The sequence below is a fragment of the Triturus cristatus genome, chromosome 3_1 (genome assembly GCF_964204655.1).
Source record: "Triturus cristatus chromosome 3_1, aTriCri1.1, whole genome shotgun sequence".
NCBI classification, from domain to species: domain Eukaryota; kingdom Metazoa; phylum Chordata; class Amphibia; order Caudata; family Salamandridae; genus Triturus; species Triturus cristatus.
The window spans coordinates 353,921,066-353,935,583 of NC_140583.1; the positions used below are offsets into that span (position 1 = coordinate 353,921,066).

General features: G+C 43.4%; 1 protein-coding gene across 4 annotated transcripts in view; it reads left to right on the top strand.

Annotated features, from left to right (window-relative positions):
- Positions 1-14,518, top strand: part of FAN1 (FANCD2 and FANCI associated nuclease 1) — a 208,452-nt gene that overhangs the window by 38,568 nt on the left and 155,366 nt on the right. For all 4 annotated transcript variants that reach the window (XM_085644089.1, XM_085644090.1, XM_085644091.1 and 1 more), the window contains one exon: positions 12,737-12,970. In XM_085644089.1, coding sequence (XP_085500215.1) covers positions 12,737-12,970 — 234 coding nt within the window. The remainder of the gene's footprint in view (positions 1-12,736; positions 12,971-14,518) is intronic.

The following is a 14,518-nucleotide window of genomic DNA, read 5'->3' on the forward strand; positions in this document are numbered from 1 at the left end:
TGTGTCTTTTGCTTTCTCGCCCTAAGTGCGCCAGGTATGCCCAGATGTGGGTCCTGGGCTCACTGTGCCACTGGAATCAAGCTATCCTGGCTGAAGAGGGGTGAAACCCCGAAACCGGTCCTAGGATGCTTGTTTCCGGTCCAGGGAGGGCCTGGCTTGGCAGTTCGGGCTGGACTGTTCCCATGAGGCACAGGGACAAGACTGATTTGCATATGGCCAGGTCTAAACTGGGCTGGCATGGTGAGTAAAAGAATTATGGATTTAACCCAGATCTCTTGACTGGGGATGAATGTTTTGATTTGTTCTGCATTCCGTCCATCCATCCATTGTATGTCTTTTGCCCACATGGGAGGAGGCACAAGGAAAAGGGTGGGAGAGGTATGGGTTATTCCATGGGCTCAGTCAAAAAGTTATAGTGCCCTGGCCCTTCCTGGTGTGAAGCATTCATGTGCCAGCTAGACATGTAATCTATGAGAAGCTGCTATTTGTAGGTAAAGTTCTTATCAGTGTGAGCAATCATGGGTTATTTGGTCAATGTCTAGTACATACCACATCCTATGGAACCATATAGTGCTAGGTCTGTTTCTTCTAGTAGAGAGCTATCATCTGTTTAACTGCTCCTCACATATGTTGGATGTGCATCCAATCAGAGCCTGTCAAGCCTTCCATGTCTCTTGGTCTCAGTCCCAGGATTAGAATGCCAGGGTCTGAAAGAAGTGGGTAACAGTATCTCCTTCCAGAACGTTTGGATAAGTGCGCCGGACCACCAGACACAGAGCGCCAACATAATGCTTGGAAAGAAGGGTACCTTTGGTGTAATCTTAATAGGCATTAGATACCATTGGTACGTCACTTTATATGCTGAGTCCCTCTCAGGGATGCTTCTGAGCGATTTAGGTTTGTCTTTCCACATTTGTTCCCAGGTCTTACTTGATAGTTCCATTCTCAAATCCACCTCGCATGGCATTTGATAAAGGTGAGTAACAATAGGTTTATTGGAGAGGAGTTGGCCTAACGGCTACAGCGGTTGACCTCAAATCTGGGAACCGGGTTCGTGTCTCGGCAAGGATGCCAACATCTTGTGATTCTGGGCAAATCACTTAATCTCCCCATGCCTAACAAAAATGATTGTGTCCTCATGTAAACACAACTGGTGCTCGTGTAAAGCGCTCTGATACCCGATACCTTCGGGTCAAGTTCGCGCTAAAACACTGTAAAAAGAAAAAAAGGTCATGAATGTCCCAATAGTTCCTAGAGGTCAAGCCCTTAGTTCCTGAAACGTGCAAACAAATTGCACAACATGTGTGAACAGCCTCGTGGCTGCTACATGTTTCGATGGATGTAAAATCCACTGCCTGAGCTAGCAGTATTGGAGACCTGCTGTAGTAAATAAATACAGGAAGCAGATATGTTGTAGGTAAGTGGATTTATTACCATTCAGCTCCCCAACTGTCAACCCACCGGCTCCTCAGGTGGAAAACCTCAACATTCTATCATGCACTTTTAGTGCATTCTATGGTAGAACCATGATGGGTGAGGAGGGGGGGACGGAACGTACCAAGGAAAGTGAAAACAGGAGGAGGGAAGGAGAGGAAGAGGGTAAGTGCGGGATAAAGCAAAGGTTATAACACATCTTCCTTCCTATAGTAAAAACAGTAATAGTGTACATGGATGATAAATATTTTTTCATGACAGTCTTTCTGCCACTTTGGAGACATTTACTTTGAGACATTGTTAGACTTGCTGCTGGTGGCTTGCACAGAATATGGAACTAGACTGTCCATGCTACACATTCTACCATCTGCCATAGTGACCACATCTCTTTTGACATCACTTATCCTTACAGGACCATAAAATGTGTTGTACCTGTTAGAGCTGGCATTAGGTTTCTTGACCAGGACCTGTTGGCCTACTCTTTATTCACCTGTTTTGGTTCCCCATCTGTGATCATACTCATGTTTATATTTCTCTTGCTAGCGCAGAATCTTTTCCTGAGTTTTTTCCTCATCACACACAAAGGAATTGTCCTCAAATAGCCAATTAGGCGTAAGTTTGGACCCAGATTTGCGCCCTCTTAAGAGGTAAAAAGGGGAATAACCTGTTACACTGTTGGGAGTTATGACATACGACCAAATCATGTCCTTAATAGATTGGATGATGGGTTTATGGGCAACCATCGCTAGCTGTAAAGCGTCTTTGTTCATTCTAGCACGAGGACAGTACAAAGGGGTGGAGATGTGTTTTATGGCCAGGCTGACAAGGAACTCATTCATCTCCTCCGAAACCAACTGAACCCCATTGTCTGTGATGATAGTGTGTGGTATACCTTCACTTGCAAATGTGTCTGACAGAAAGATTTTAATGGCTTTGGTATCTACTTTATTAACAAACTTAAGGGTTAACCATTTGGAAAAGTAGTCGACTAATACTAGAATGAATCTTTCTTGCAACCCAGTTACTTGCAGGGGCCCAATGATGTCTAAACCTAGTTTTTCCCAGGCCTTAATAGGATCATGTACTGGTTCTAGCGGTGCTCTCCTATTGCATTTAGTTTTGTCACTGATTCCTCACACGTGGCACTCCTTGACCAGAACTTCAATATGGGTGTCCATACCTGGAAACCAATAACCTGACCGTAACTTTGCTTTTGGTAAGGTTCCTCCCCAAATGGCCTTCGTGAGCCAAATCACACATGCGTTTTCTGATGCTCTCCGGAGGTATTATTTAATCAGACTTGTATACATTGGAACCCACGATGGACAACTCTTCTCTTACATTCCAATATGGTTGCAACTCATTTGGAAGGTCCCCACACTTCTTGGGCCAACCCTTCTTGATTTTCTCAGCGACAGCTTTCAATGTGGCATCCTCCATCGATTCTTTCTTCCACTCGTCCGCTAGAATAGCAGGGGTAGTCACGTGTAGAACTTCGAAATCTTCTATGCTTTCCTCACTGGGCTTGTCAATAGGAAGGCAAGAAAGAAAATCGGCAACATGATTCTTGTTGCCTGGAACATACTCTATTTTAAAATTGAAGCTTTACAAAGAAACAAGCCATTTGCCAGTCCTGGTTGTGATCTTCTCAATGTCCTTAGATGAAAATAGAGATACTAGCGGTTTGTGGTCTGTTCTCAGTTTGAACAGTATACCCCACAAAAAGTATTTGAAGTGATTGGTTGCCCAAAAACAGGATAAGGCTTCCTTCTCTATTGTAGAGTAGTTGATTTCTGCCTCTTTGAGTATTCTGGAAGTAAAAGCTATGATCTTTTCCTTGCCGTCTTGTATCTGAGAGAGTGTGGCACCAATGCCTCTATGGCTAGCATCAGTGGTGAGAACAGTGTCTTTAGTGCAAAGTTGCCAATGCAGGGTGCAGTTGCAAGTGCTCTTTTTGAGGTTCATGAATGCACAGTGATGGACAGGTAAGCAAACATACTTAGCTTCCTTTTTCAAAAGGTCTCTTATGGGTTGTACTAATTCTGAGAAGTTCTTGATAAGTTTTGACATATAGTCAGCTAAACCTAGGAAAGATTTGATCTCTTCTTTATTCGCAGGTATAGGAGCTTCTACTACTGACTCTATAAGATCCATCTTGGGTTTCATTCCTTCGCTGGAGAGTGTGTGACCCAGAAAATCTACCGATGCTACTCCAATCTTGCATTTGTTCCTCTTGATAGTGAGACCTGCTTCTCTGAGCTTGGCACACACTTTTCTCAAATTGATATCATGTTCCTTTTCATTAGAACCATTGATAAGGATATTGTCCTGGACACATGGATTTATCTACTTCCACCAGGACATGTTGCATTATTCTTTGGAAGGCCGATGCGGGAGAAGCTAACCCAAATGGCATTCTTAGGAATTTATATGTGCCGAAGGGTGTGGTAAAAGCTGTTAAAACTTGTGATTCCGGGTGTAGGGGTACCTGGTAGTATGCCTATGTGAGATCTAAGACCGAGAAGAACCTTGCACCATTAATCACAGATAACAGTTCATAATCTTGGGGAGCGGGTACCTGTCGACCCATATATTTGCATTCAGACTTCTCAGGTCCACACACATGCGGATGTCATCACCATTTTTTCAGATGTGATCACAATGGGGGCCAACCATGCAGAGGTTTCTACTGCTTGAATGATTCCCTGTCTTTCTAATTGTTCAAGTTCTCTTTTCAAAGGTTCACGCATGAGCAAAGGAATATATCTGGTCTTGTGTGCAACCGGTATGGCATCATTTTTTTATTTGATCTTGCGCACATAGTTTTTCAATACTCCCACATTGTCTGTAAAGACTTCAGGAAATTCTTCGCATACCCCCACCCCCGTCAAGGATCTGTCTACCAATAATACCTGTTCTTTGTTATTGGGGTCGAGTGTGATGCCTAAATCCTTTTGGTGTTTCCACCCTAATAGGTTACTTCCCTTCTCAGTAATATAGACTTTGCCATACGTGTGTCTATCCTTGAAAGTGATGCCCATTTTCACCATTCCTTTTAACGGAATAGGTTCCTTATTATATCGCCCAGGGTGTATGTCATGCTTTTCTAGATTGTATTCATTTTCCTGAAACAACCCATTAAACGTTTCTTCATCAATTAGGGTGTATGGAGAACATGAGTCTGCAAATGCATTAACTTTTTCCCCATCTAAATGTATCTCGCACACAGGGTAATTAATTTTCTCTTCTAATTCTTGGTCATACACTTGAAAAATGAATTTGTTGTCTCCAGACACCGACACTTGTTCTTCATGTACCACATGTACATCACTCTTCACCTTTTTAGAATGACACATTTTGGAAAAATGACCAATTCTATTGTATTTTCTACAGTTTACCCCTCTGGTTCGGCACCTGGGAAAATTAGCAAGATGATTACTGTTCCCACATCGGTAGCACTTGAAATTCTCTTTCTTATTTTTAGGTTTAGCTATAGCGTGAGCATCCGTAACCTTCAAAACCTCCTAATCTCCTTTGATCTCATTTACTTGTCTTTCATCTTGAGAGAATTCTTTACTAGTTTTCATCTCTTTAATTCAGTATGCTGTGTGCTCTATGCTTTTAGCTATACTTGCAGCTTCTTCCAAGACAGGATTTTGGGTTAGCAGTATCTCTTGCACCTTGTGGTCATTGGTGCAACGAACCAATTTATCCCTAATAAGAGAATCAGTAAGTGCACCAAATTCACATGTGGCAGAAAGTCCCCTCAAGGCGGCAATGCATGAGGTAACTTTCTCAATTTTGCCTTGTACCCTTTTTAAGAGCTTGTGTCTCTCTAAGACTACGTTGATCTTGTCTTTAAAACAGGGAACCCAATTTCCTTAACGTAGTGGAGAACACATCATCATTCCCTTCACCATCCTCCTCTACACCATCTGCAAGGTCCTCATAGACTGTTCTCCCTTGAGTACCCAAATTGTGTAAGAGAATATGTTGTTTTCTTACAGACGAAAACTTCTCACCACCAATTGCAATAAGATAGGAATGCAGTATCTTAACCCATCTGTCCCAGGGAATGTCTGGTTCCCCTTCATCGTTTAAAAATGGAGAGGGTGGGCTCATATTTGCAATTGACATGTTTGAAAAAGAACCTTACAATGGGGATATAACCATGTGCCAGGTGAATGAAAGGATTAACACAACAATAGACACTTCCTTAAAAGAGATACAACCATAAATTCATATACACCAAGAAATGAGCAGGTAAAGTAAGTCACCAAAAACAAGGTGGCTGCAAGCAAAGAGGCTGTACCTGTCAGCGTGAACGAGGTGTAATAAGACGATAAACTAGGAGCTGAGAACCAGGTGTGCAGTGCCCATCAACGTGAAATTACGAATCAGTAGCTTATTTGAATACGTCTGACAGAATATCTGCAGATATAGAACCAGTAACCATAAGCATGGACAAGAGTGCCTTTGAATGGGTTTACTGAAGGCTGCAGGCAAACGTATGCTGTGCCTGTCAGCGTGAAACACACACAATAAACTTACTGGAAAGCGTCCTGGAAACGTCCAAGTCCGTGAGTCTGAAGGAAGGGTTCCAGGAACAGGAACTCACCAACACGAAATGCCTCTTGTGGGGAGAAACAACAGAGAGCAGGAAACACCACTTAGTTAAAAGCGGTGGGGGTGCGAGTCTGAGAGCGCACTCGGAAGAGACACAGCTCACAAAGACCTGCGTAACAGAAATGCTCAAAGACTAGACAGTGAGACGAAACATCAAAGGGGCGTGCTGACAAAGGCAGGTGCTGGAGGACTTGACGATGACGCCACAGGAAACAGAAACTGTCAGGAGCCGACGCAGGCGTGAAGCGTGAGGAAAACCTTCCCCTCAGCTGACAATCGGAAGACGCACCAAAGGAAGCAGACACCTGAAAGGCTGATGAAACTTTGTGCAGGAGTGCTCCTATGAAACGGGACAGGCAGGAGCCAGCGCAGGCGTGAAACCAAGGAAACTTCCCTTCAGGTGACAAAGAAATCCTCGAGGGAGTAGATGTCGGTGCAGTGTGAGGAAACACTGTGTAGAGGCGGTCCCTTGAGAAAGCTTCACAGTGCGCCAAGCAGACACACTCTAGCCACAGGATTACTAGACACAGGTCCTAGGAAACTTGTACCTCTGGAACACCAAAATCCTGGAACAAACACTGCCAAAACCAAGCGAGAACTTTCTCCGTGTGCAAATGGTGAAAAAGACTGGCAGGAAAAAAGATGGCACCGTAACACACTTGGAGCAGGAGAAAGGTTGACATGTAGAGTCATCAAAGTACCCAGGGGTGGAGAACTGCAGCTGCCCCCTGCACAGCGGTTCGCTCATCGCCAATTTGTAGTAAATAAATCCAGGAAGCAGATATGTTGTAGGTGAGTAGATTTATTACCTTTCAGTTCCCAACTGTCAACCTCCCGGCTCCTCAGTTGGAAAACCTCAACATTCTATCATGCACTCAGTGCATTCTAAGGTAGAACCATGATGGGTGAGGAGAGGGTGGGGCGGAATGTACCAAGGAAAGTGAAAACAGGAGGAGGGAAGGAGAGAAAGAGGGTAAGAGCGGGATAAAGCAAAGGTTATAACACATGCCTTTTCTGAAATGTGGAATTCTTCCTTACACTGTTGAATTGACTTGATGTCATCCTCATTGAAGCGATCTAGCGGGGATCTGCAATCTCCTTTCAACCATTCAAGCTGAAAGCTATCTATGATCTTTTTCGACCAAGTGAGTGAGGCAGATAATGTTATTTGCTCTCCGTCTGTTACGAGCAAGACTTCTTGGTCAGGATCAATTGGTCTGGGGAGAGGGGGTCCAGGTGCATCGCTTGTATTTTTGTATAGAGTTTTGCATCTGTTTTTAGGAGGGCAATAGGGAAAAACAACGCCAATTGGATACGTTTTTGCCCAGTTTCGGGATGAGAGCTTTATCCGCTTTGCACATGGTGGAAGTTCGACTAGAGCTTTGCAAAAAGGAGTTGACTAAAGGTAGAAACTGTTCCCGTAGAAGACTGGAAAAGATTTTAAAGAACTTCAGTGGAAGGCTGCCTAGGTCAGAAGATTTACTTGAGATCATTGCTTCGATCACTTGTACAGCTAGGCTGCATCTATGGGAGCTTCAAGCAGCTCTCTATAATCGGGAGGAATTGACTACCATCGCAGTGGCTCAAATACTTCTGAATATTCTTGGGGGTTCTCACTAACTTGTTTAAAAAGAGTTTGATCAAATTTACGGAACACATCACGTTTTTTTCCTCTCTCCACCTGCTCACTCTCCCTTTTTGACATGCAGAACTAATGATTTTGTCATTTGTACTCTAGCTTGCGGGCCAGTTAAGTGCCCATCTTAACCTCTTTGCCAATAAATTGTTGGCCTAGTGTGAGCGCGGTTAGTTCTATGTGTCTTTCATTGTCCCCTCATTATGGACAATTTTCTCTGATTATGTCTAGAAGCATTTTTTGTCTAGGGTTGCTAATGCCTTAATCTCAAAGGTGAGGGATTGCTCTAGGATACACGCTTCTCTTTCCCAGTCTATCTCAATTTGAATGTGGGTGGAAAGTTCAGGGAAGATTTTGAAAGTAAGGTATTCGTGTATCTATCAACGTTTGCAGCTATCTTCACCGGGTCTCTCAATCGCTATCATAACTTCCTTCTCCTCAAAGTAGTGCACATGTGAGAAAATCTGGGACAATGCCTGCGTGGGCTGAGCTGGGAAAGACCCTGCATGCTCAATTGAGTCTAGGTGGAGGCATGGCTGGATAGTCTCTAATCACCTGTAGGAGCTTCTTGACGAAGTTCATGATATCGTCTCTGTTGGTGCCCTCCACTGATACCTCGAATCCATATGTTATTACTTCGGCTTTAGTTTTCGAGGTCTTACTGTTTTATGTGTAGATCATCATCTTGTTCCTTGAACACAGCAGAATTGTCCTCTGTTCAATTGTGCTTTCCAGGTCATTCACTCTGTTCCCCAGTTCTCTGACCTTCGAATTGGTTCTCACTACTAACGGAGCACTCTCCTTATCGATATTTGAATTTCGTTACTTTCGAAATGGCCTTCTGATCATTTTTAACTGATAGCTCCATTCAGCTATACAGTTGTTACTGTTGAACTTTGGATTAAAACGAATTAATTCAGGCATAAATTACACAACATTGAACATAGCTTATATTTATGTGTGACGTATTACTTCTATTTTATGAGAATTGCCCTGAGGAAGTCGTTGGGTTACTTACCCAAGATGAAACACGTGTTGGCTGCAATCTTTGTTTTTACCTCATATTGTGAATCGTCATGCAATGAAGCTTTGGGAGATAAGAAAATAAAGAAGACTGTTCCTTTGAATATATGGACTGAATTTTCTCCAGAATCTGACATTACTGATCTGGATACGTATGTGCTTTTGCTCGGGAACCATATCCTGTTGGTGATCTTTCTAAGAGAATGAGTGTGTCTGGCAATGTTGACGGTGGGAAAGAGATACGGTTGTCTCAGGAGTTACCTCGGCAGTAAGGTCATCAGAGTTGTGATACAAGGAGCTCAGACTACGAGGGAGCATTTTTACCTGATCTCCTTCAGTAGCACTCTCTCTTGGAGGAACTTTATTGCACCAGAACCGCAGGCAGCAGTGTTGGGACTCCATGTTAGATTGCGCACCAAGGACGCTCTGCCAGCACAGCGGAATTTTCCAGTCAGGCAGTGGCCTCTACAGCAGGAGCAGTGCTCACATCTATTATAGGGTGGGCACCTTCAGGAAGAATTGAGGCAGGTGTGGCTGCGGTGTGTGGTGCCCCAGCATGGGGAAGACGGGAGAGGCCAGCCGGCCACTGCATTTCTAAGGCCCGGTGCTGCTACCGAGATTGTCTCGCTTGGATGCGTCTACGATGTAGTGAAGTATGACTTTGCGCCTCACCGCTCCTCTCCCCGGGCACCATATACTAGTGCCATCCAGTTCCACCACAGCCCCCAGGGGTGTGACCCGCTAGTGCGAGCGGAAAGGCTGCTAGGTCGGCCCCTCCAGACCGAGGTTACTGGTTGCACCCGGTGCCATCTTGCAGCTATGTCACCACATAGGACTGCTCCAAACACCTTGGAGTCAAGCAGGTATCTGTGCCAGCAGGGCTGTCCCAGTGGTATGCAGGAGGCCAGGTAACCGTAGTGTTGTCGAAGGCCGAGCTCCACTCTCAAAATGGCAGCCACACCACGTTCGTATCCTGCTTCTGGAAGCAGTCTCCGACTGTCTGCAGCTGTCCATACTGTGCAGGCAGTGGCAAAGATGCCGGTCAGTGGTCCCAGACTGGGACTATTTCTCCAAGATGGGGTGCTACAGATATATTACGGGCGAGATGGAGAGTACCTCAGAGTGTTTGTAGCTTAATCCATGCTTGGCTTGGTCACACCATATGTGAAACTTGTGAATTTACTCTAAAAACTCACTATACCTAGAGCCTCTGAAGTGTTAGCTCGTCTTCTATGCAGTCTGAATTATTTGAATTGTGCTAAATATTTCTCTCAGTCCATTTGTCATGCAACCTATTTACATATGTATGTGACCAGAGCATAAAGGGCATTAGATCCACTTGTATGGAGTCTGAATTATTGCTTATTTAATACACTGGTCGCATGCAAGTGCAAAGGCTGTCCCCTGCTCGACTGGTACTCCGATCCTGATAAGCTGGACGTGTTGTGAAGAGTTCTTTTGATGGCAAGCTCCATCTTGAAGTTCGGATGTTTGCATTGCTTTACTTTTTACTAACCAATGTCTAATTTTGAGTTTTATTTACAAAGGATTCTGCTGCTCCATCGGGGATATTTTCTGCTCCAAGTCAATCTGGCTCTTTTTCTCAACATTAGGGTAACCATGGATTTCTGTCCCTGCTACATTGTTCCTGACAGCGAGCCGTCAGAGGTTTATTTAAAGGGTATTGTAGTGAGTAGAACTCAGAACTCAAAGTCAAACTTAGCACAATTATTCATTGTCCAGCCCAGTGCTTTTTTTGGTAAAGGAGAGATACTTTATTTATACCAAAATGAGATTCTACATGCAAGGAATGTTATGTTATGGGGTCTACATGAATTATCTACACAGAAATAATTTGACTACATTAAAGCGTGGATGTCGGCTCACTATGGGTGCAGATGAGCCACTTTGCTTGTTTCAGGTACCTGTAGGTAAGCCCCTATTTCCTTTTTTCAACAGTTCTTTTTAAGTGGGGTATTATTAATTTATGTATCGCAACAAATCTGTAGTAAAGTTCAGAATGTATATTTAACTCAGATGTTAGGTTGTTGCTCCGCTTAATTGTGAGTGTGTGGGCAACAGCTGCACAGACGGGCAGGTATGCTGGAGGGTGGTGCTACGGATCAGCCAGGCGGCCCGCTTCCTTTTCTTTGCACAGAGGGTGGGGCTGGGGTAGGGCTCTGAGGAAGTTAGCTCTGAGTGAGCAGGCCCCAGAGATTGGTTTTCGTCCTCTTGTCCATGGTATGGGTCTCAGTGCACAGAAAGTAGAGTCATCACAAGTCCATTATCCTCATCTGGTGGCAGTCCCTGGAGCGGGCATGCTATGGGTATCATGGAGCTGGTTTCTGTCGTGTTGCTCACATGTAGAAACACTTGAGAGGCTGAGAGACCTTCCTCGGGCAGTCAGCTCCTGGGGGGCCATACACACTTGTAATGTTATGTTATGGGGGATTTGTAGAGCGCACGGCTACTCAAAAAGAGTGTCCCGGCGCTAAAGTAATACCTCGAAGAGAGAGATCCAACAAGCTTTCAATACTAAACGTCGACAATTATTGATGGAATAACCAGGTCTTAAGTTGGCGTCTGAAACTAAGAAGTTCAGGATCACTTCTGAAGGAGTAAGGTAGCGAGTTCCATAATCTGCTTGCGATCACCTGGAAGGAACGTCCTCCCTTCCTTACTAGAAGAAATTTTGGAACCGCTAACAGGTGTTGGGGTGTTCCCCCTTCAGAAGCAGAGCTACAGCTCTTCCAGCAGGATGCACTTAATTTAGGTCATATTCCCACAATTCTGGGAGACTGGTGGTTTGGCAGGCACTAGCTCTGGATCTCAGCAGTTCTTTGAGTACTCTGTGGACAACTCCCTTTCCAAGATCTTGAAGAAGTTGGAACTGGGACCAAATGGGGTAGATGGGTCCCATTTTTATACACACTTCCCAGACAGGGTATGTGAATCTCACTGCCAGTGCCCAGAAACCGATTTTGGAATGTTCCCTTTGTGTAGATCATGGGCCACATGTGTCAAAGTACCATTTTGCATTCCCTAAATTGGACATTTTAGGTCATCGCTATTTAGGGAATGCAAAATAGTATTTGAGAAAATAGCGATTCGCTAATAGCTATTCCTACAGAGACGCAATTGGAGAATCGCTATTAGGAAATGTTACTCCATTCGCTCATACAGGCGCGAATGGTTTTGCATTACCTGATTTGCGATTACCTAATTGGTTATCGCACATTAGGAAATGCAAAACCAAGGGTGCCCAGGGCCCTTAGGCCCGCCTGAAGCACCCCCAAAAATGTGCATATGTTAAGTGCACACATGCCCATACATGGCACTTTGAAAAATGCATTGTTGTGCATTTAAAAAAAATTGCACATGGTTACCATGGACTTGGAGTCGATGGTAATGGCATTTCCTAAATGCCCAGTTTGCATTTAGGAAATGCTTGATACATGTGCTTAGGGAATCACAATTTGTGATTCTCTATTTGGAGTCGCAATTTTAGGTAATCGTAAAAAATTCTGATTATCTAAAATGCCCTCCCAAAGCCTTTCATACATCTTGAAAGGCCATTTTGTATAATGGTCAAATTTAGCAATTTGCATTGGCTACAACCTGCCTCAGTCTTCAGTGTTCACTTTTCAGTTCAGGGATTCAGTCAATACAGGTCCACTCTATAGCAGACTGTACAACAACCACCAGCTTATGCCTTGTAAATCCAAAGTTGATTCTGCTGATCTCAGCAGTCTTACACTCCTATCCGCACAGATATTTGCTACCATGCACATGTTACACGTTACTTGAAAGTGCTTATTAAACCATTGCTAGGCATTGTAAAAAATTTTTTTTAACTAGAAGTAATCTAGTTTGGAAATTATCAAGGATGCTACTGGTGACCCCTTGACTCACACAATTCGCCATTATTCACTTTCCTACATGAAAGTTGTATTGTTTTCATAAAACTGGAATTTCATGGAGTTGTAACATCTACTGGATGCCTGTTTTTTCCCCTAGGGCTAAGGAACTTGCGGGCAAATGTGTCCGTGTCTGCCGGGCCCCACGTGCTGTATTCTCTCGTGTCCTGCTGCTGTTTTCTTTGACTGATTCCATGGAGGTGGAGGAGGCTGCAAGTGGTGGTCAAACACAACTTTCCACTGTTCTCATGGTCAACATGGGTCGTACGATATTCCCAACCTACACTGTGAATAGGAAAACAAAAATCTTTCAGGACAGAGACGACCTCATACGGTAAATAATTTGAAATAGTGTATCTGTGGTTGACTTACAGCAGTTAGCTTCTTCTTTTTGACTAGCAGTGACTGAATGACTGACTGCCTGGAATATAACATTTGTACTATACATTTCTTCAAGCTTGTTGTCGGTCTTGTCTGTTTAATTTCTGCTTTCCATTTGCAAGTTAAAAGTAAGGATTTCTGTTGTAATAGCTCTTTGAAATATGTGAGTATTAAGCAGTAGGGCATAGGTGGTTGTCTCAGTAGTAGTTCTCACTGGTGGCTGGTGTTGTAAGAGGTGAAGCAATGTCCTGAATTGCACAGTGCCACTGAGCACAAATGAGTCTGACCTCTGAAAGAGGGTCTTGAGGCAGGGGCCGGAGTCAGGCTGCTCCCTCTTAAGACAATGTGCAAAAGGCAAATAACATGTACCGCTCTGGCCATACAAATCTGTTAGTATACTTCTTGAAGCATACTAATAGGTGACACAGCAACCGAGAAGAGCCCCTACCATGCAAATTATTGTATAGGCAGCAAGAGGCATTCCCAATTCAGATTGAGATATTACTGAACAATCAATGTGACCTATTTTTTAAAAGAATTCATAGTTTTTTCTTTCAATGCATGCAATTATGTTGTCAACATGTTACAGATTTGCATTTCTCATAGAAACAGAACAATTGTTTCCAAGTAATTATCACATGTAATCCGGAAATATTTAGAAAATGTTCAAATTTTGCCTCCACTGTATTTTTCCTGGAAGCAATAGTGGAAGTTTTATCTCAAAACACTGGACAGAACCAGTAAGTAAACCAACAGTGATGGCTTTAAGAAGGAAAGCAGGAATATAGAATGAAATCTGAAAAATGAAAGACTGAGTGAGACACAGAAGGTGATTCTTGTGTGGCTGCTACTCAAGCACTCAAGCTACTTAAGAATCTAGACGTAGGCTAAATGGCGTTCAATCCAACGTGCCTAACAAAAATTAATGTGTTCTTCTATAACAAAACTGGTGCTCATGTAAAGTGCTCTGATACCCAATGTCTCGGGTCTAGTTCGCGCAATATAAAACTATAACAAAAAAATTTAAAAACCTGTTAATGCACTTAGTTAAAAACGTTGATCAGGGCCAGGCGACTAACCTAAAGTGCCTATTCATAAAGTGCCACATGCTATTTATTATCGACCTCACAAAATAATTGTAGACAGCAGAGCTAAAGATGTTCTTTGTCTAAATCAAGATATAAACAGAAAGACCCTAGAGAGACGGGGCAACAACATTTGTGAAGAATAGGCAAGAGTAAGTAACAATTCAAAATACAGACAGTAGGTATAGAACTGCTAAAATCGGACATAATAATTTTGTATTGCTAGTAGTACAATTTGGAGCCTAAAGTTGATCGAAGGTCAGGAATTTGTACTGAAAGTGTTAAGACATGAAAGTGCCATGTGCTAAAAAGTGCTGGATAATCACAATAGCAGTACTATAAAAATTCTGTTACCTACATCAGGCGCCAGGCAGTGGAACACTAGAAGGGCAGGTTAGACTATATTCAGCACGAGA